Below are 22,052 nucleotides of genomic sequence, written 5' to 3'. Positions count from 1 at the left end.
CTGCCTTGATGTCAAGGGCAGTCACTCACCTCACCTCTGGAGCTCAGCTCTTTTGTCCATGTTTGAACCAAGGCTGTGACGATGGTTAGATTCTCTCTTGTTGGAGATGATCATTGCTTGACACTTGTGTGGCACAAATGTTACTTGCCACTTGTCAGCCCAAGTCTGGATATTGTCCAGGTCTTGCTGCATTGGACATGGATTGCTTCAGTATCTGAGGAGTCGCGAATCGGTGCTGAACGTTGGCCAGATTTGATTTGCCCTGCTTTTTGTGTACAGGACATACCTAGGCAATTTTCCACATAGCTGGATAGATGCCAGTGTTGTAGCTGTACTGGGACAGTTTGGCTAGGGGTGTGGCAAGTTCTGGAGCACAAGTCTTCAGTACTATTGCCAGAATATTGTCAGGTCCCATAGCTTTTGCACCATTCAGTGCTTTCAGTCGTTTCTTGATACCACGTGAAGTGAATCGAATTGGCTGAAGACTGGCATCTGTGATGCTGAGGACCACTGGAGGAGGCCGAGATGGATCATCCACTTGGCACTTCAAGATTGTAGCAAATGCGTCAGCCTTATCTTTTGCACTGATCTGCTGGGCTCCCCCATCATTGAGGATGGGAATATTTGTGGAGCTTCCTCCTCCAGTGAGTTGCTTAATTGTCCACTACCATTCGTGACTGGATGTGGCAGGACTGCAGAGCTTAGATCTGATCTATTGGTTGTGGAATTGCTTAGCTCTGTCTATCACTTGCTGCTTATACTGTTCAGCACGCAAATAATCCTGTATGTAGCTTCATGAGGTTGACACCTCATTTTTAGGTATGCCTGGTGCTGCTCCTGGTATGCCCTCCTGCACTCTTTATTGAACCAGGGTTCCCTCTTGTTAGTCCCTCACCGCCTGCAGCAAACCCAGTCTAACAGTTATGCCCTTTAGACTCAGCCAGCTCGGTCTGTAGTGGTACTACTGAGCCACTCTTTGTGGTGGGCATTGAAGACCCCCACCCAGAGTACATTCTTCACCCTTGCCACCCTCAGTGCTTCCTCCAAGTGGCTTGGTGCTAATGGTAGAGTGCAGGATATGCCGGGTCATGAGATTGCAGATTGTGGTGGAGTATAATTCTGCTGCTGCTGCTGATGGCCCACAGCACTTCATGTTTGCCTAGTCTTGAGGTGCTAGATCTGTTCGAAATCTATCCCATTTAGTATGGTGGTAGTGCCACACAACACAATTGAGGGTATCCTCAATGTGAAGATGGGACATCATCTCCACAAGGACTGTGTGGTGGTCACTCCTAACGATACTGTCGTGGACAGATGCATCAGTGGCAGGCAGGCTCGCGAGGAGAGGGTTTTTCCCTGTTGTTTGTCCCTCACCGCCTGCAGCAGACCCAGCCTAGCAGCTATGTCCTTTAGAACTCAGCCAGCTCCGTCTGTAGTGGTGCTACCGAGCCACTCTTTGTGATGGACATTGAAGAACTCCACCCAGAGTACATTCTGCATCGTTGGCACCCCCCATGCTTTCTCCAAGTGGTGTTCAACATGAAGAAGAGTACTAATTCATCAGCTGAGGGTGGGCACAAAGGAAGATGGTTGTGGTTGTTGGAGGTCGACTATCTCAGTCCCAGGATATCGCTGCAGGAGTTGCTCAGAATAGTGCCCTAGGCCCAAACATCTTCAGCTATTTCATCAATGACCTTCATCAATACCCCTTCGGAATAGGTCAGCTTTAAACTTGAGTCCCCTGTGAAATTAGTAAAAAAAAACTGCTTAAAAAATGGAATGTTATTACTGGGATGTGTTGCTAAATTAGTTAGGTTGTAGATTACATGAGTATTTTGTGGTTATAACTGTGATACTATCAAATCTCTCCACAATGATCCTTTAAAACATCAAATGAAAACTTTGATTTGAGTTTGCCTGTAGATCAGAAGATTTATGAGGAAAGGGCAAAAGGTTAGAACTAAATGGATAGCTTTTTTGGAGAGCTGTGAGTCATGATAAGCTATACAGTTGATTGTTGTGCTTTAAAATTCTGATTTTCGTTGTATCTGTGACGCCTCTAAACACTGATTTTTTTAAAGTTTTCCTTTCACATTATTTAAAAGTAATTCAGTATTCTGCAAACATAAGAGAGCTGGTAGGACATGACTCCTGCTTTGCCCTTCAAAAATGTATTTGTCTTTGGTCTTTAATATATATACATGATATTACATAATTGTCAGATATATGCCCTTCATTTATGCTTGTGTTTTGTGAGCTTTATTTTTCCTGCATTTGACCCCTAAAGTTCACTGACATTGTAAAAGCTAAACACCCAGAAGTCTGTGCTGTGGCGTGTGGTACCTGGGTGAGCCATATGTAGGCTTTGGATTGGGCAGTCATGTGTTGATATCACATATCAGTAGGAATTTAAAACATAACCAGAGAGGATACATTCCTTGGCTAATCAACCTAGCTTCTCCAAAATACGCTGGAAGGGTGGCCCTTGTGGATGGCATGCTTAAAGCTGTATCAGCTGCAGGACTGGCAGTCATTTCCAGTGATGTCAGCTACAGAAGTAGTTTATAGTCATGCCGGCCTGTGTTTGGCTTTGCTGCGAGAATTTGAACTTCAAAGCTTATTGACTGGGGAGTGGGTTGAACTTTGTAGCTGTTGGGAGAAGATCTTAAGAAAGGCAGCAGGCCTTGGGATTCCCTTGCCCTTTTTATATATCGTAGTGTTTATATACAAAAAAACCACAATGACTTGCAAAGTAGGACTTCATTGCATATCAAGTAAATAAACCTTAATCTTCAGCATAGAAAAATTATCATTTCGAGCCATGGTTCAGTTTTTGCTTACTTGATGAGTGAGAAAGAACCTTTATCGCACCATACGGTGCTCAGTATGTTTAACATGAACATCGCCATCAATATCATCACCCAGGGCCTTCCCTGCTGTCGCAGACGGGTGAGTCAAGTGTTGTTGTTCTAAAACTACTTCTGCTGTTGCTTAGTAGTAACCTCAGTACTGCACTTTGTTGCAGTGAATTTGTGATGAGAAGCATAAGTGTTGTATAACTACCCTACAAGCCTAGAGACTTGTGATAAACAAACATGTTAGTTTAACAGTAGTGCCTGCGGGGGGTGGCGGGGAGCGGTGGAGGGGGAATAAAAAGTAAAGCCCATGATTAGATTCTGTAATTTTTACTTCTAAAGTAAGCTGAGTTTTTTTTTGTTTAGTGGGTCAATACTCTGTACCATATTACTTGTCAATGACTTCTTCAGATCTAAAATCTACTTTGTTAGTGCCACTGACCACCAGCAGTACATTTGCAATTGTAATAGTGATCAACATTATAGAATTAACAACTTGAAGAAGTGCACTATTTATATTCATGCTAATTAAAAAGGTTGCCAATGCGTTATGTAGAAATAAATAAATATATGACTCAAGATTCAATCAAGATAGCCTTTGGTAAAACTAATAACCTTTATTTGTCCCTTTAAATGAATGTTGTTGATATGAACAGTGTTATATTTGGAATTAGCAAACAGTCATGTAAGAAAACTTATACTTCCAAGCGAATGCACTAATGCTTTGTGTGAGGTAGGTTTTAAAGAACACCCTGCATTTTTGTGTATTTGTATTCTTTGCTATCAATCAGAGGATCTAATATATTTACAGTGCTGTAAGGGACATTAATACATTTGGGACTGTTTCCTAAAGTGTCCACTTTGTATGGTGAAAAATTATATTGAACATATTGAAAAATTATACTGAATATGAATATTAAGTATACTATTTTCATGGTGATTTTCTTTGTAGACTTTATGGTTTATTGAATACATTTGGAAAGCAAAGGCATTTTATAGATGCGTCACTTGGGTGAAAAAAATGGTCCTTTACAGAATGCTGCCCAAAATGAAAAACAAAATAAAACTTAGCATAATGTTAATAGTTTGAAACCTTTTTCAGGTTGCTGTACTACAGTTACTAATATTGGAAGAAGTATACTAAATAGAATTAGCATTTGTATCCTAGCAACTTTGTTGCTGTCCTTTTTACTAAAAGTATTTGCTGACAACTCGACTGGAACTTACAGCAGTTTTGTAATGGAAGTGAGAGAAGAATGTGGAGTATATGGTCAAGTCTGACATGATGGCACTTCAAAAAACAACTTCTAGTTATGTCTTTCATATTTCTAAAATCTGATTGCTTCAACAGTGATAATTACTTGTACTGGAATTGTGTTGCAAGTGTTTATGAACATTCGATCTAACCTATTTTAAACTTCTACTCTTGTAATAGGTGAGAAGCATGCTCTTGCATTTAATGAAATTGATATAGAATTGGCAATGAACAATTCAATGCATTTGGGTTCCTAGAGTTTTTCATATATATAGTTCTTGGTAAACTTGAGCTGTTGCTACAATTTTAAAATGCACCACCAAAGCGTATCGACTACACAGCCATCTGCATTCACTTTGCTGATATTCTCTTCTATTAATAACCTGCATTAGGAGATCATAAGTATCCCACGATACATTATAGCAGCTGACAGAAATAGTTGCGATTTTTGCATATCTTTGCAGAACAGTGGGATGATGCTAACATTGCAGTGAGTTTCATTGTTAGTTTATTTAAAATTACAATATCTGTTTATCTATCTATATCCAAAGTGTAAGACAAGTGTCTACAAAAATATGCTTTTAAAGTTGAGTTCTTAGACTTGGTACATTAAGTTCACATTCTGAATTGCCAGGTTCAGAAGCCTGTAAGAAATGTCAACGTGGCTCAATGATTAGTTTGGAAATACCTACTCAGCAAAGAAATGCACATTTTTAGTTGGTTCAGAAAATGATTGAGTTGATAATTATCGACCATTTGTACCATAACCATTCTAGCAATGATTTTCCACTTAGTTGACTATTTAATAATTTGCCTCTCATCACTTCCATTAGTCTATAAGCAGCATCCTTTAAGCCTAAACGTCCAGCCTTGTTGTTTTTGATGTTGTTAAAAATGTGAAATGTTGTTCATTGATAGGAGTTAGCTCTGTTGAGCCACTTAATATTCATTTGTGTCCCATTCTACCTAGACTGGTGTTCGGAACTGTCCAAGGAACAGAAATTTACTCAACATGCCATACCATACATAGTTATGCCTTGCGTGTGTTAAAATATAAATAGTCTTAATGCTTTCAAAAAGGGTTTCAGATCAAAGCTGACATCTGCAAAACAGTGTTCATGTGGAACTTAGACCCCCACATTTGAATTCTGATTTATGGTTGAGGAAAAAATTGTAAATTTCTAGAATATCTTAGTTGATTTAAATGTTACAGGCTTACATTTCCTCCTCCTATAGTGTTTAGCCTCCCTTGTACTGGTAATCTACTTTTATATAGGACTACTTGGGTGTTAGATTCCCAGAACCAGTTTTTTAAAAATGAGCTTTTCCAATGGCTGGCGGTTAATCAATCTAGGCAACTTTAATTTGGGCTGCCACTAACTGAGACTTGGCACAACCAAACCCAATATAAAATTGACTAAACTTTCCTCTGGAATTGTTGCAGAAATTTTTTTGGGGTGGACGGATGAGAGAGAAACTCTATCAAGTTTGATCTCAAATGTTTAGTTCATCCAACAAATCTGGAGATTGACATTTAACATGAGCAGCTTCATCACTTGGGCATGGGTACTTAAACTAGTCCAAAGGTGTCCAGGCATTGTCTTTGTAGGTTGCATAGGTGTGTGCTATAGACTTTTGAAGGCTATATATGTAAAAATTAAATCCATGTTCATATTAACATGCACAAATTTCAAACTGAGGAGACTAACATATCTTGGGTGTTATGATTTATGATTCATTCACCATTGAGGTAACACTAAACAGCTCTAAGTTGCATGCCCACAATATTCAAACAGGATAAACCTCCAAAAAAAGCCAAATGTAATTTTTAAAAACTTATTTGTTCATGGGATGTTGGCCTTGCTGGCTAGGCCAGCATTTATTTCCATTCCTAATTGCCCTTGAGAAGGTGGTGGTGAGCAGTCTTCTTGAACTGCTGCAGTCCATGTGGTGTAGATACACCCACAGTGCTGTTAGGAGGGGAGTTGATCCAATGACAGTGAAGGAACGGCGATATAGTTCCAAGTCAGAATGGTGTGTGGCTTGGAGGGAAACTTGCAGGTGGTGCTGTTCCCATGCTTCTTTTTTCCTGTTCTGCTCAGTGGTAGAGGCTCCGGGTTTGTAACGTGTTGTTGAAGGAGCCTTGGTGATTTGCAACAGTACACCTTGTAGATGTTACGCACTGATGCTGTGCGCCATTGGTGAGGGCGGAAATGTTGAGGTTGGTGGATGGGGTGACAAACAAGCAGGCTGCTTTGTCCTGGATGGTGCCAAGCTACTTAAGTGTTGTTGGAGCTGCATCCATCCAGGCAAATGGAGAGTATTCCATCACACTCTTAACTTGTGCCTTATAAATGGTGGACCAGTTTGGGCAGTCAGGAGGTGAAGTACTATTTGCAAAATTCACAACCTCTAACTTGCTCTTGTAGCCACAGTATTTATATGGCTGGCCCAGTTCAGTTTCTAGTCACTGGTAACCCCCAGCATGTTAATGCGAGATTCAGCAATGTTAATGCCATTGAATGTCATGGGGAGATGATTAGATTCTCTCTTGTTGGAGATGGTCATTGCCTGGCACTTGGGTGATGCGAATGTTACATGCCACTTATCAGCTCTAGCCTGAATATTGTGCAGGTCTTGCCACATATGGACAGGGGCTACTTCAGGCATATGAGGAGAGTTGCGAATGGTAATGAACATTATGCAATCATGAGTGAACATCTCCACTTCTGACCTTATGATGGATGGAAGGTCATTGCTGAGGAGAGGTTGAGCCTGCACTCATTGGAGTTTAGAAGAATGAGAGGCGACCTTATTGAAACATATAATATTCTTAGGGGCTTTGACAGGGTGGATGCTGAGGTTGTTTCCCCTTGTGGAAGAGTCTAGGATCAGAGGACATAAGCTCATAGTAGGGGTCGTTCATTTAAAAGAGATGAGGAAGAATTTCTTCTCTGAGGGTAGTTAAACTGTGGAATTCTTAACCGCAGAGGGCTGTAGAAGCTGGGTCGTTAAATATATTCAAGGCGGAAATAGACAGATTTTTAATCAGCAAGGGAATCAAGGGTTATGAGGAAAAGGCAGGAAAGTGGAGTTGAGGATTATCAGATCAGCCATGATCTCATTGAATGGCGGAGCAGACTCGATGGGCCCAATGGCCTACTTCTGCTCCTACGTCTTATGGAAACAGCTGTAGATGGCTGGGACTAGGACACTACCCTGAGGAGCTCCTGCAGTGATGTCCTGGGACTGAGCTGATTGACGTCTAACAACCACAACCATCCTTTGTGCTAGGTATGACTCCGACCAGTGGAGAGTTTTCCCTCTGATTCCCATTGAGTTCAAAGTTTCTAGGGCTCCTTTATGCCACATTCAGTCAAATGCTGCCGTGATGTCAAGGGCAGTCACTCTCACCTCATCTCTGGAGTTCAGCTCTTTTGTCCATATTTGAACCAAGGCTGTAATGAGGTCAGGAGCTGAGTGGCTCTGGTGGAACCCAACTGAGTGTCAGTAAGTAGGTTAATGCTGAGCTAGTGCTGCTTGATAGCACTGTCAATGACCCCTTTCATCACTTTGTTGAAGATCGAGAGTAGATTGATGGGGTGGTAATTGGCTGGGTTGGATTTGTCCTGCTTTTTGTGGACAGAACATACCTGGGCAACTTTCAACTTTGCTAGGTAGGTGCCATTGCAGTAGCTGTATTGGAACTTAGGGAGCTTGGCTAGGATGTGGCTAGTTCTGGAGCACCAGTTTTCAGCATTTAGCCAGAATGTTGTCAGGGCCTATTAGCCTTTGCAGATCCAGTGCCTTCAGCCGTTTCTTGATATCACATGGAGTGAATCAGATTGGCTGAAGACTGGCATCTGTGATGCTGAGGACCTTGGGAGAAGGCCAAGGTGGATCATCCACTTAGCACTTCCTGTTGAAGATTGTTGCAAATGCTTCAACCTTGGCTTTTGCACTGATGTGCTGGGCTTCCCCCATCATTGAGGATGGAGATATTTGTGGAGCTCGCTTAGTTGTTTAATTGTCCGCCACTATTCATGACTGGATGTAGCAGGACCGCAAAACTTAGATCCGATCTGTTGGTTGTGGTATCTCTCAACTCTATCTATCGTAATCTGCTTCTGACATTTGGCATGCAAGTAGTCCTGTATTGTAGCTTCACCAGATTGACACCACATTCTTAGGTATGCCTGATACTGCAACTGGAATGCCCTCCTGCACTTTTTATTGAACCAGGGTTGATCCCCCGACTTGATGGTAATGGTAGAGTGAGGAATATGCCGGCCCATGAGGTTACAGATTGATGTTGAATACAATTCTGCTGCTGCTGATGGCCCACAGTGCCCAGTCTTGAGTTGCTAGATCTGTTCAAAACCTGTCCCATTTAACACAATGGAGGGTATCCTCAATTTGAAAATTGTCGTATGAAGATTGTCATATGAATACTGCCATGGACAGATGCATCTGCAACAGGTAGATTGGTGAGGACAAGGTCAAGTAGATTTTTCCCTCTTGTAGATTCCCTCACCACTTGCCACAGACCCAGTCTAGAAGCATGTCCTTTAGTACTCAGCCACCTTGATCAGTAGTAGCTACTGAGCCACTGTTGGTGATGGACATTGGAGTCCCCCACTCAAAATATGTTGTGCCCTTGCCACCCTCAGTCTTCTTCCAATTGGTGTTCAACATGGAAGAATACAGATTCATCAGCTGAGGGGGGAGCTTGTGCTTCAAAGGATATATTGTAAGGCTTCAGATTACATGGACTTTTGGCTACAGATTGTGCACTCCTGATTTAGACCAACTTTTCACTGCATTCTAAGGAAATGGTGGATTGTTTGAAGCGCTGCCTTTTAGATACCATGTTGATCCCAGGCCCCATCTGTATGTGCAGGTGCTTGTGAAAAGGGTCGTAGATTTACTTGCAGAAGTGGGGATTCTCCTATTTTCCTGTTGAATATTCCTCCTCTAACCAAAGTGAAAAAGAAATGAGCTAATCATTCATCCACTTGCTGTTTCTGGGATCTTGCTCTTCGCAAACTGGCTGTTTTGTAATGGTTAAGCGTTTAGAATACTCTGAGGCTGTGATAAGTTACAATATAATGCAAGTTTACTCTTCTGTGTACCATCACCTAGTTATGTCCACTTTTCTTTTTACCTGTTTACCTGATTTTGAATTGTAAAATTGGTAAGGGACCACAGAATCTCAATTTTTCAAACTTAAACCAAAAGATCAGTACTCTCACGATTGCTAAAAATAACAGAATGAGAACCCCTTCTTGAAATTTATACCATAAGTAGCTGAGCTTTACAGACTGAGATGATACCATATTTGAATACCAGAGGCTGCTGTCGTGGTAGTTGTAGAGTTACTGCAATTGGCAAAAGCATCCTGGGTTCCTTTAGGGTGGGGTGTAATGGGCCAGATTGGCATTCCTGTTCTCCGTTTAGCCATTCCTGCTGGAAATGCGTGTGTGTAGACATGCCTGTGGAACCATATCCTAGCAAAGATATGTCATCTGCAGTACAAGAGAAATGTTTTAAGCAAAAAGACAGTATCCGTGGCCTCCCAATTGTAAAGTGGGTTCATTTGGTGTACTGGTCTATAGAGTTCAAGAAAATTCTGGGTTCAATGTCTGGTTTAAGCTGAATTAGTTGATCTCCAATCGAAATAGGTGGTCTTAGTAATATGTGTGGCACAAATCTGTGGTTGGGAGCACTTCTTGGAATCAAATAAATGATGATTCTAGAATTAGATTGTGTTACTGGGTTAAGCAGGGGCGAAATAAAATATCAGGGTTCATAATCTTATTGATTTTCACTGATTTCCTGCTAGCAAGCGGATGTGTGGAATATAATTGAGTATTGGGTGCAACTTCCTGATGATTTACTTCAAGGTCCTGTACTTTGCTGACTTGTCTAAACTTGCACATCAATTACTTTTAGAATGGCATCTAATATTCAGAAACAACATCACAAGAGATTTTTATTTGGCCCCCCCCCCAATCAGGTTTCTGCCTCACCACAGTACTGAGACAGTTCTTACTAAAGTCACAAATGACATCCTATATGACTGTGACATAGGTAAATTCCCCCCACCTCCTCATCCTTCTGAACTTGTCTGCAGCCTTGGACAAGCTTGGTTACATCATCCTTCTCCAACAGTCGTCCAGCTGGATGGGATTGCTCTCGACTGGTTCCATTCTTATCTATCTGATAGTACCCAGAGTTTCACTTGCAATGGCTTTTCTTTCTGCTCCTGTATAATTGTCTATGGCTCCCTCCTGTTTTCTCATCTACATGCTGCCCCTTTGTGACATCATCCAAAAACACACTGTTAACTTTCACGTATGCTGTTGACACCCAGCTCTATCTCAAAACCATCTCTCTTGACTTTTCCACTGCTGCTAAGTTAATGGACTACTTATTCGACATCCAGTACTGAATGAGCATAAGCTTCCTCCAATCTGCCCATGTCTTAATTCGCACCAAATCCCCTTCACCTATCACTCCTGTGCTTGTTGATTTACATTGGCTCCGATCAAGCAACATCTTGATTTTAAAATTTTTCTCTTCGTTTTCAAATCCCTCCATGGCCTCAACCTTCCCTATGTGTAATCTCCTCCAACTCCACAACCCTCTGAGATATATGTACTTATTAGTTCTAGCCTCTTTAGCATTCCCAATTTTAATTACTCCACCATTGTTTTTTTTTGAAAAATATACTTTATTCATAAAATATCTGGAAGAACATTACAAAACATTTCTAAATCACCATCACAAAAAGTGCAATCAGATTCAACTTTTACACATGGATCACGAGGTGTTTCAATACAATGAATATTACAATTATTTCAATATGGTCATTACAGACAATCAGACAGTGCAATGGTATTGGAGTTATCAATCATACATCACCATTGATGGCCATGCATTCAGTTGCCTCGGCCTTAAGCTCTGGAATATGTTCCCTTCACTACTTCACCTTTCTACCTTGCTTTCCTCCTTTAAGATGTTCTTTACCTACCTCTTTCACCAAGCTTCTGGTCATCTGACCTAATATAGCCATATATGGCCCAGTGTCATAATTGTTTTATAATGTTCCTGTGAAGAACAATGGGTCGTTCTGTTACATTAAAGGTGCTACATAAATATGCATTCTGTTGTTGTCGGTCAATCAATAGTCAGAGTTTCCAAGCCAAATTGCTGCGACACCCAGCCACCTTTGCTTGATATGGAGTGCACATTTCCTTTGCAGGAATACACTTATCCAGACTCAGAACTTGGCACACAGTTGGGAGAATCAAGGTCTAGGGACTCCAGTTTGCCTGGAGATAGTGATGGAATTTAACTAGGTAAAGCCATTTAGCTTACTAGCACAAAGGCACTGACTTGATTCCTGTTGTCTGCCTGGGGACTACTTGTCTATTGGGACACTGGCGTAAGGGTTATCTGGAGAATCCCTAATGATGGCCAGCATAACCCCAAAGTGCTGCAGACTTGTCCAACTAAGGTATCAGATTATTGTTTAAGCAGCAGAGGATGAACTGATTCCAGTTTACATTGGCGGGGTGACTAGAGAGGGAGCTTGATGGTGCATATAGGCTGCCCTACATATGGATGGAGTGGGCTTGATGGATTTGTTGATCTTATCCTATTATTTTTGTATGTTAATATGGTGATCACTAGTTAGTTACCTCAGGATGAGTCACCCCTTCAGGAGGTGTGGTATTGGGCACACAACATTTAAGTGCAATATGATAAAATTGGCTTGGAGAATAACAAACATCATTTTAAGCCTTTGAACTGACTTTAAATCATTAATAAAACTGAAAACCCCATGCCACAGTGATATGTAACTGAGAATATGAAGCATGCTGAATAGGTGTTTTACAAATGCAAAATTTCTAAGATTGTTTTGAGACTGTCTCTTTAATTTCAGGTAGGATGGCGAAGATGAAGGGAGTCATGTGCCCTGCTCCAAATTCTGCCTGACAAGAAGTCTGGGTGGTTATGGTTGCTGTGGGGCCAGGGGTCTCAGGCTGACTTACTGGGAAGAAGGTGCAAGATGTTCACACCTGTAAACAATGGCAAGAGCAGCTATGCTGACGGATAGACTTTTAGTCTTCAAACTTTGGGCAGAAAAGAGCAAGAGAAAGAGGGATGTCTCGCAGATAGAGATAAGACACTGCAGGCAGTATGGTCAGCAGAGAGGACAGTGGGTCCTTTTCTGTGGACGACCAGGTAGAATGTGGGAGGGAACACTCTCTGGTTAAAGAAATACATCCCATGGCAATCTAAGAAATCCGGAAGATTTATCCTGGCATGGCCCGGGGGAAAGAATTGCTGAAATAGGCCTTACTGCTGGCATTCTATTCAGGACTTCTCTGAAAATTGAAGAAAGCATCTTTTGACAGTCACTCAATGTTACAACTTAGCGAAATGTGAAGAGGCGAACCCCCTTTAAAGCTGAGAGTGATGTTGGACTGGTTCTTGTGAAAACTGTTATTCAGCTGAGAGCTGTAAAGTATCTGAGGAAGAGTCATACAGACTCGAAATGTTAACTTTGCTGCCCTCTCCATAGATACTGCCAGACCTGCTGAGTTTTTCCAGCATTTTTTCTTTTTATTTCAGATTTCCAGCATTCGCAGTATTTTGCTTTTATCTTAGCTGTAAAGTATCACTGTGGTGTGGGGGTTTCGATTGTGCTAAAAGTTGAAGGGGAGGATTACTTTGGTGAAGTTTAGCGTGTTAGTTGTTCACTAAATAGTGTTTAGTTGAGGTTTTTAGTTCATTTGTTGCAGTAAAAGTCTTGAAACTTAATATCTTGTCATGTGATCCTTTCAGTCAGTCATTGGGAATTCAGATATCTCTTTTAAAAGTTATTGGCCTCTATGGGGTTCGTAGCAGCTATTTTTTAAAATATAATGTTCAGCTTTCATGTGTTTAAGGAGTTATTTTGCACTTATCAAAAGCATAAGTAACTTGCCCGGCACAATGACACACCATATGAAACCAAATAAAATAACTAGAAACTTGAACACAAAACCTAGGCTGCCGCTCAGTGCAGTACTAAGTCCTACATTGTCAGAAGTGGTGTCTTTCAGGTGAGACGCTAAATCAAGTATCCGTCTGCCCTTTGAGGTGGTCATAAAAGATTCTGACTTTATTTTGAAGAGGAGCAAAAGAGTACTGAACTGTGTCCTGGCCAATATGTATCCTTCAAATAACACCTAAAAACTGGATTATCTCACCATTATCTCATTGCTAGTTTGGTACTTGCCAAACGATAGGATCATGAAGGGTTTGATTATTGGTTTCCAGATTTCCTCAATGAGGTTTTGGAGCAGATGGCAGAACCAAGTTTGTTTTCATCACAAAATACAAAACCTCGCAGAGAAATTTGCTTGCATTCTGTAGCGGGTGCTTCATGAAACCAGTTTACTGTGTGGCCCTGAACTGTTTACAGGCTGTATTGTATCATGTGCTAAAGACCAGTGCAAATTGTAAGAAATTTGAGCTTATACTGTATAATGTGTACCACAGACAGTATGCCCAGGTGTTTATGTAATAATAGTTTCACAAATAATTTAAGTTTGTACGCTTGAAAACTCTATGTTCCAAAGCTGAGAAGATCCACCTACAAGAAAAACCCTAAGGTCAAAGCATAATGATTTTGCTAGGAACCCTGTTGTGTACTGTGTATACATTCAAGTTACTGATAAATGACTACAGATTGCTCACTTCACTGTAGCAAAATGAACTGATTTATTTAAATGATTTTAAACAGTATGTGCTGCACAGTGTCAGAATTGAGTTTATTAAACTGGTTTAAAAGGTATTGTAGCGCAGCAGTAGAACTGGTTTAAACATTTACAAAATAGTGTACAATATGTACTGTACAAGCTTGAGCATTGACTGCATGGTTTCTGGAATTACAGTATGGTGGGTAAGGCAAAACTTGGATCATAAAATCAACTGTCTGTCTATTGACAGTTTTTTTTTCTAGTCATTTATTCTTTGCAGAGTCTGTGGAGTACTGAAGCACATTAGTACTTTGGCATCATTTAATGTTGGAGAAAATCTAAACTATACACTATTACCAGTGCATTGCTTGAGTGCTTGTCTGGTTCACCCATACTGTTGGCCCATTTTTAATCACAGATATTGAATTTATGCTTAGCACAAACATTCATATTTTCATAAAAGTCAATGTCTGGAATTAGATGTTCATGTCTAGTTGGCGTTCTTATCTAGCTGTTACATTCTCGATTACAACAGGAGGCTTTTCCATAGTTGCTGCTGCTGCAACAGTTTCACGAGCGCAGTAACAGTTTCTGATCTCATTACATGCATGATGATTAACCAGTATTGCCTGAAAGATATTGATGTCTGTCACCTCTTCTTTCTCTCCTTGCAAATGATTGCATTTCATATCTATAGACAGCCTTGGCTATGAGCAGAGCTTGGCTTGTATTTTTTTAGGACAAATAGGCAAATTTTATTGCTCCAAGATACCAAAGGTGTTTTTTTTAGGTGAGCAGGGTAATGTTCCTCCTGTCTTAAATCCATTTCAAGTTTCCTTTCCATATCAGCTTTTTTGGGCTTTTTGCATTTTATTGTATGCACTTTGATACATTATTTTGTCAACCTGTATCAGAGAACATTTGTTATTCATGCTGTTACATAGCTGGAAAGTAAGGTGTAATTTATTTTTCTTGCCTGAGCCTTTTTGAAATCAAGTATTTTATATGACGAGAGATTTTTTTAAAAAAGAAATGTTTGGATAGTAAGCAGTTACCGATGCAGAACTTGGGATGTTGCTAAGTTTATTTTCTCTGGCATGGTGAAGTTGACTTTACCGCTGATGGCCTGAAAGGCTGTTCCATTGTGAAGCCAGGCAGTGCTGAATCTGAAACCATCCTCAGCAAATTCTAAGCTAGTGAGTGAACTGTCTTGACGCTTCCACCATATCTCATTTTGGTAAACCGCCAAGTACTTTGTTAAAGTGTTAATGTTAAAAATACTCAGAAGGTCAGGCAACATCTGCGTAGAGAGAAACAAAGTTCAACATTTCAGATCAATGATCTATCATCGAAACTTGAGTGCCAGCATCCACAGTATTTTGCTTTTGTATTTCTTTCAGATGTGGAAATTATTCCTAATTAATTTGTTGCATTCACCATCAACCTTGCAACAGTGGAATGATGTCTCCAGCCATATTGGCACACTATTTGGTAGCACACCATATTGGCCAACCATGGGAATTTTTTTTGGCTGGATGCCACATAATGAACATCGTCAACTGACTGTTGAAATTTCCACATGCTTTCGTTTTGCCTCTTTGGGTTTATCTGTGGTGGAGAAAACCACAAGCGGAATGGGTATGACCTGTCTTTTAGGCATTGCAACTCATTAGTCATTGACCAGGTTTAAACCTGCTTTCAAAAGAAAAAAATCATGCGGCTCAGTGTATAAGGTTCCATTAAAATGTCAGGTTTTCTTCATATGATGCACAAGTAAGTTAAGGAATAGAAAGACATCCAAAAGTGTCTAAATTTCCACATGACTTAATGGCAGATGATATCATTGTTTTCCTGCCCTGCTCCCAATGAGATAAATCCCCTCCACCCCACCTTTCCTTCCCCATGACCTCTTTCACTTCTTCTCATCACCACATTTCCTTGTTCTTCACCTGTTACCCTACAGGCTCTCTTTCCTCCCTACCCTCTCCTCCTTTTCACCTTGCCTCCTCCCCTGCATTGATCCAGCTATTGCTGCTGCCTGTATCTCTATTTGACCTAAATATTGCATCTGGTTCCAACTCCCCACATGCTACACCTTAGGATTTTTCTGAATCACCAGTTTGTGTGGCATGATTTCAGAAACAATGTGAATTAAATTGCATTGATGTGGAGGAGGGAAGCATTTATGTAACTGTATTTGTTTAATTTATAAATTCTTTATAGCAAATTATACCATTGCAATGGGAAACTTTGATATTGTTTAATCTACCAATGAGTTTTCTGCTTCAGTCTGTGTGTGGTCTATTGATGTCCTTTCATACAGGTTGCTGGAATGAAACCGACAATTCCTGTGGCTTAGATGAATGCTTCAAATGCAAGGAATAGCTAACGGTCTAATAATGGTCACAAGATGTACATAGCCCAGGCATCAGTTGACCAATCACAAGCAAGTACATAGATAGAACATTGCTTCATTTGTTGTTAAGGGGGGCAAGGGAGTGTAAGTTTGACATTGTGAGGATGACCGAGGGGGTACTTAGTTAATTGCAGGATAGAGGAGTGTTGAAGTAGAAATTTGATTTGATTTTCATTTAGATTTTATAAGCTCTAATGTATCATTCTTGCATTAGTACTGTTGCTAGGCACAGACAAAGTTATTAACTTATTTGTGGAGGTGTGAACTGGACGTTCTGTACTTTTTGAGTTTGAAATGCAACCAAAGACTCAAAGCGGTTTACAGTTTCTCTAAGAATAGTGCAAATTATGTTAATCTTTTATATGTTTCATTTTGTGCTAGAAATATTGTATTAATTTTCAGTTTGTTTCCCTTCAACATTTTTTGTGGAGTTGGTGAGGGCTGGGGGGTGCAAGAGAGTTACTGTGAGCTGCACACAACTGCATTGACTATTTCTTATGCCATATATAGGGGCAGTAATATGCTTACCTCTTCCATTGAGCTTTGCCAGTGTTTCTAACAGAGCTTTTCGTTTTCCTTGTATAAAACTTGAGTTTTTACCACATCTTTTGCCACTGCTTTTCCAATAAAAATGGATTTTTCAAATTAATGTTTGTTTTTGTTTTGATTTGTTTCCTGGGTGTAATAGGATTTGTGCATTTCACTTCCTGTCTCTCTTTCCCCCTCAAACTCTCCGATTCTTTTCTGAAAATTGCTGACAAGATCATAAGTATAAGGGAAGGTTTTCTAGGGCTGTCTTAAGTCCAGTACCTCTATTGAAGGGTGTAATATAATCTGCTGAAAAGGTCGTCACTCTTTTAGCAGTAGTTTTCATGAGCTGCAGCTATTAATGCAGTCACTCCTGTGAGCCTATTAAGTCTGCATAAACCTGTAATTTATTTTGTTAAAATCACTACTAAGTATCAAACACAACCATTGAAAATGAGCAGATGTGTATTTATAAATGCTTATTCTATTTTACTCTTTTCCAAAATAAAATTCCTCTATCGCTACTTAGTCTGTGCTGAGAATTCAGTACAGTTTGGAATGCTGCTTCCGTTCCTTTTATCTAGTCCTTACCATGAAGAGTGCAATTATAGCATACATTTAAGTTCATCAATCTCCTCAAAATGCTTCCATGATAAAAATTAAGATTCTATCTTTTGAATGTGCCTGTATTGGGCACGCTATTGTGCCATGTGACAACAGAAATCAACAGAAATATATGCACAGAACAATCGTAGTTTGATGGCCTTAACTACTGTATTATATTTTCTGCTAATGGGAAAGTGCTTTACTTTTAGCTGTTACAGGGGGCCCCTCTGGGATTATAAAACTTTCTATAGCACCTGCAGTTATATTGTTAGTGATGCGAAGATCTTTGGCACTTATGATGCTGTTGGCAAAAGCAATGGAAATTTGAGCATGATATCCACCCTTTAAGGTATAGTACGGTAAAACCATGAGAAGCCAAGGTAATACATAAGTTCCCACATCTCTCCCAGTGCCATTTAATTACAAAGGCAACTTGGTTGGCTCCTATTTAGGTTTTGTTTTTGGTCTTGTCTTCATAGCCACAGGCTTCAGCTCATTGTGGATGAGGGAATGTGGATCCTGGATTTACAGGGTAAATACAAAGTCCTACAAAGTTCTTTGCTTCAATTCTTTGTTAGCATTGTTACACTGACCTCAACTATTGTGGTGATCAACGGCATGAGAATTGGTCTTGTTGTCATTACGCTTTAAAGGGGGGAAAAGTGAGCAAGATTCCCCACTGCTGCATGATACTTGTGACACAATTGAGCACAACATTTTCCAATGCCTAGATAAAAACAAAAAATTGCGAATGCTGGAAATCCAAAACAAAAACAGAAATACCTGGAAAATCTCAGCAGGTCTGGCAGCATCGGCGGAGAAGAGCAAAGTTGACGTTTCGAGTCCTCATGACCCTTCAACAGGTTCTGTTTTTATTTTCTAATGCCTCTCCACTGTCGTCCAGCTGGGAGCACTGCTCTCACCTGGTTCCATTGTTATCTTTCTGATCATAGCCAGAATCAAGTGCTTTTCTGCCTGCTTCCACACCGTTATCTCTGGTGTTTACCCCACTCCCCACAACCAAGGATCGATCTTTGGCCCCTTCCTATTTCTCATATACATGCTACCCTTCAGCGACATCATCCAAAAGCACAGCGTTAGTTTTCACATGTACACTGATTACCTCGACTCCATTGTTGCTAAATTAATAGACTGCTCATCCGACAGTACTGGATGAACATAAATTTCTTCCAATTAAATATTGGGAAAACTGAAGCTGTTCTTTTCGATATCTTCTCCAAACTCCGTTTCCTAGCTACCAGCTCTATCCTCCTCGCTAGCAGCAGTCAGAGATAAAGGTGGTCTGTTCACAACCTTAGTGTCACATTTGACCCCAAGATGTGCTTCTGACCCCCTATTCATGTCTTCATCAAGAACACCTATTTCCACCTCTCTAACAACACCTGACTTCGACCCTGTTTCAGCTCATCTTCTGCTGGAAACCCTCATTCATGCCTTTGTTACCTCTGGATTCAACTATTCCATTGCACTCCTGGCTGGTCGCCCACATTCTACCCTCCATAAAATTATCCAAAACTCTGCTGCCTTTGTCTTAAATCACACAAGTCCTGTTCACTTGTCACCTCTCAGCCCGCTGATCTACATTGAATACCTGTCAAGCAAAATCTTGAATTTAAAATTCTCCTCCTTGTTTTCAAATTTCTCCATGGCCTGGTCCCTCCCTAACTCTGTAATCTCCCCCAACCCCACAACCCTCAGACATCTAATTCTGGCCCCCTTTGCATCTGCAACTTTAATTGTTCCACATTAGCGGCTGTGCCTTCAGTTGCTTAAGCCCCAAGCTCTAGAATTCCCTCCCTACACTCTCTGCCTCTCTCCCTTGGTGTTCTCCTTTTACACTCCTTAAAATCTACCTCTTTGACCAAGCTTTTGGTCATCTGACCTAATATCTCCTTATGTGGCTTAGCGTCATAATTAGCTTTATAATGCTCCAGTGAAGTGCCTGAGACATTTTATTACGTTAATGGTGGTATATAAAAATAAATTCTTGTTGACCCCTGCTAGAAAGTTGATCATGGATGCTAGCAAGGATCAGCATTGTTGTGATGTTTTTCCCCTTTACTAACCATGCAACCACCCCTCCAAACACGCCACCCCCAAACATGGGCCCTATTCTGAAACCTGTCATACAAGAAGAATAGTCTCTTGGAACAAGTTGCCGGACAGTTGTCAGGAACTTAGTATGAGTTGTTGTGGAGAGAAAGAAAAATAGCAAGCCTAATGTTTCTAATGTCTTGTCCAAATATCTGTTGAATGGGCATTTGAGAACGCCACCAGGCTTCTGCACCTAGCACTTTGAATTTGAGGTAGGCACTTGAGGGGCACTTGTTGCCTGAGGAACTAAACCTGTGTAAGTTACTGTTCTCTATTGAATCATAGAATGATACAACACAGGAAGAGGCTGTTTGGCCTATCATGGCTTTGCTAGCCCTTGGAACGAGCTAGCCAATTAGCCAACCCATTTGCTCTTTCTGCTGTTAGGAAGGGAGTTCTAGGATTTTGATCCAGCGACAGTGAAGGAGAGGCGATATATTTCCAAGTCAGGATAGTGACTAACTTGGAGGGGAACTTCCAGGTGGTGATATTTCCATATATCTGCTGCCCTTGTCATTCTAGATGGTAGTGGTCGTGGGTTTGGAAGGTACTGTCTAACGAGCCTTGGTGAATTCCTGCAGTGCAGCTTGTAGATGGTACACACTGCTATTACTGTGCATCAGTGGTGGAGGGAGTGAATGTTTGTGGATGTGGTGCCAATCAAGCAGGCTGCTTTGTCCTGGGTGGTGTCAAACTTCTTGAGTGTTGTGGGAGCTGCACTCATCCAGGTAAGTGGGGAGCATTCCATCAAACTCCTGACTTGTGCCTTGTAGACGGTGAACAGACTTTGGGGAAACTGGAGGTGAGTTACTTGTCGCAGGATTCCTAGCCCCTGACCTGCTCTTGTAGCCACAGTATTTATATGGCTAGTCCAGTTCAGTTTCTGATCAATGGTACCCACCCAGAATGTTGACAGTGAGAGATTCAGTTATGGTAATGCCATTGAATATCAAGGGGCGATGGTTAGATTCTCTCTTGTTGGAGATGATTATTTCCTGGCACTTGTGTGGTGCAACTGTGGCACAAATGTTACTTGCCAGCCCAAGCCTGGATATTGTCCAGGTCTTGCTGCATTTGGACATGGACTGCTTCAGTATCTGAGGAGTCGCAAACGGGTGCTGAACATTGGTCGGATTCGATTTGCCCTGCTTTTTGTGTACAGGACATATCTGAGTAGTTTTCCACATAGCTGGATAGATGCCAGTGTTGTAGCTGCACTGTTTGGCTAGGGGTGTGGCAAGTTCTAGAGGACAAGTCTTCAGTACTATTGCCAGAATATTGTCAGGCCCCATAGCTTTTGCACCATTCAGTGCTTTCAGTCGTTTCTTGATACCATGTGAAGTGAATCGAATTGGCTGAAGACTGGCATCTGTGATGCTGAGGACCACTGGAGGAGGCCGAGATGGATCATCCACTTGCCATTTCAAGATTGTAGCAAATGCTTCAGCCTTATCTTTTGCACTGATCCGCTGGGCTCCCCCATCATTAAGGATGGGAATATTTGTGGAGCTTCCTCCTCCAGTGAGTTGCTTAATTGTCCACTACCATTCGTGACTGGATGTGGCAGGACTGCAGAGCTTAGATCTGATCTATTGGTTGTGGGATCGCTTAGCTCTGTCTATCACTTGCTGCTTATGCTGATTGGCACGTACATAGTCCTGTGTTGTAGCTTCCCCAGGCTGACACCTCATTTTTAAGTATGCCTGGTGCTGCTCCTGGCATACTTGCACTCTTCATTAAACCAGAGTTGATCCTCTGGCTTGATGGCAACGGTATAGTTGGGATATGCCAGGCCATGAGGTTACAGATTGTGTTCGAGTACAATTCTGCTGCTGCTGATGGCCCACAGCGCTTCATGGATGCCTAGTCTTGAGCTGCTCGATCAATTTGAAATCTATCCTCTTTAGCATGGTGGTAGTGCCACACAACACGATGGAGGGTATCCTCAATGTGAAGGCGGGACTTCGTCTCCACAACAACTGAGTGGTAGTCACTCCTACCGATACTGTCATGGCCAGATGCATCTGCGGCAGGCAGATTGGTGAGGATGAGGTCAAGAATGTTTTTTCTCTATTGTTGGTTCCCTCACCACCTGTTGCAGACCCAGTCTAGCAGCTATGTCCTTTAGGACTCAGCCAGCTCGGTCAGTAATGTTGCTACCAAGCCACTCTTGGTGATGGAAATTGAAGTCCCCCACCCAGAGTACGTTCTGCGCCCTTGCCATCTTCAGTGCTTCCTGCAAGTGATGTTCAACATGGAGGAGCATTGATTCATCAGCTGTGGGAGGGTGGTACGTGGTAATCAGAGGATGTTTCCTTGCCCATGTTTGACCTGATGCCATGAGACATCATGCGGTCCGGAGGCAATGTTGAGGACTCCCAGGGCAACTCCCTCCCGACTGTATACTACTGTGCCGCCACCTCTGCTGGGTCTCTCCTGTAGGTGGGACAGGACTTACCCAGGGATGGTGATGGTGGTGTCTGGGACATTATCTGTAAGGTATGATTCTGTGAGGATGACGATGT

The 22,052-nt window shown here is 41.4% G+C and overlaps 1 protein-coding gene across 12 annotated transcripts in view; it reads left to right on the top strand.

The window, feature by feature from the left end:
• Window positions 1–22,052, top strand: part of fbxw7 (F-box and WD repeat domain containing 7) — a 424,910-nt gene that overhangs the window by 267,546 nt on the left and 135,312 nt on the right. For 2 of the 12 annotated variants that reach the window (XM_078541338.1, XM_078541336.1), the window contains exon 1: window positions 2,564–2,949. The exons of 9 other annotated variants lie outside the window; for them this stretch is intronic. In XM_078541338.1, coding sequence (XP_078397464.1) covers window positions 2,845–2,949 — 105 coding nt within the window. In that variant the 5' untranslated portion in view covers window positions 2,564–2,844. Of the gene's footprint in view, window positions 1–2,563; window positions 2,950–22,052 lie in introns of those variants that run through there. One more of the 12 variants, XM_078541344.1, reaches the window with a different exon arrangement.

The sequence above is a fragment of the Cetorhinus maximus genome, chromosome 1 (genome assembly GCF_964194155.1).
Source record: "Cetorhinus maximus chromosome 1, sCetMax3.hap1.1, whole genome shotgun sequence".
Taxonomy (NCBI): Eukaryota; Metazoa; Chordata; class Chondrichthyes; order Lamniformes; family Cetorhinidae; genus Cetorhinus; species Cetorhinus maximus.
Note: the sequence above shows the minus strand (reverse complement) of the source record. Positions and strands in the feature narration are given on the sequence as shown.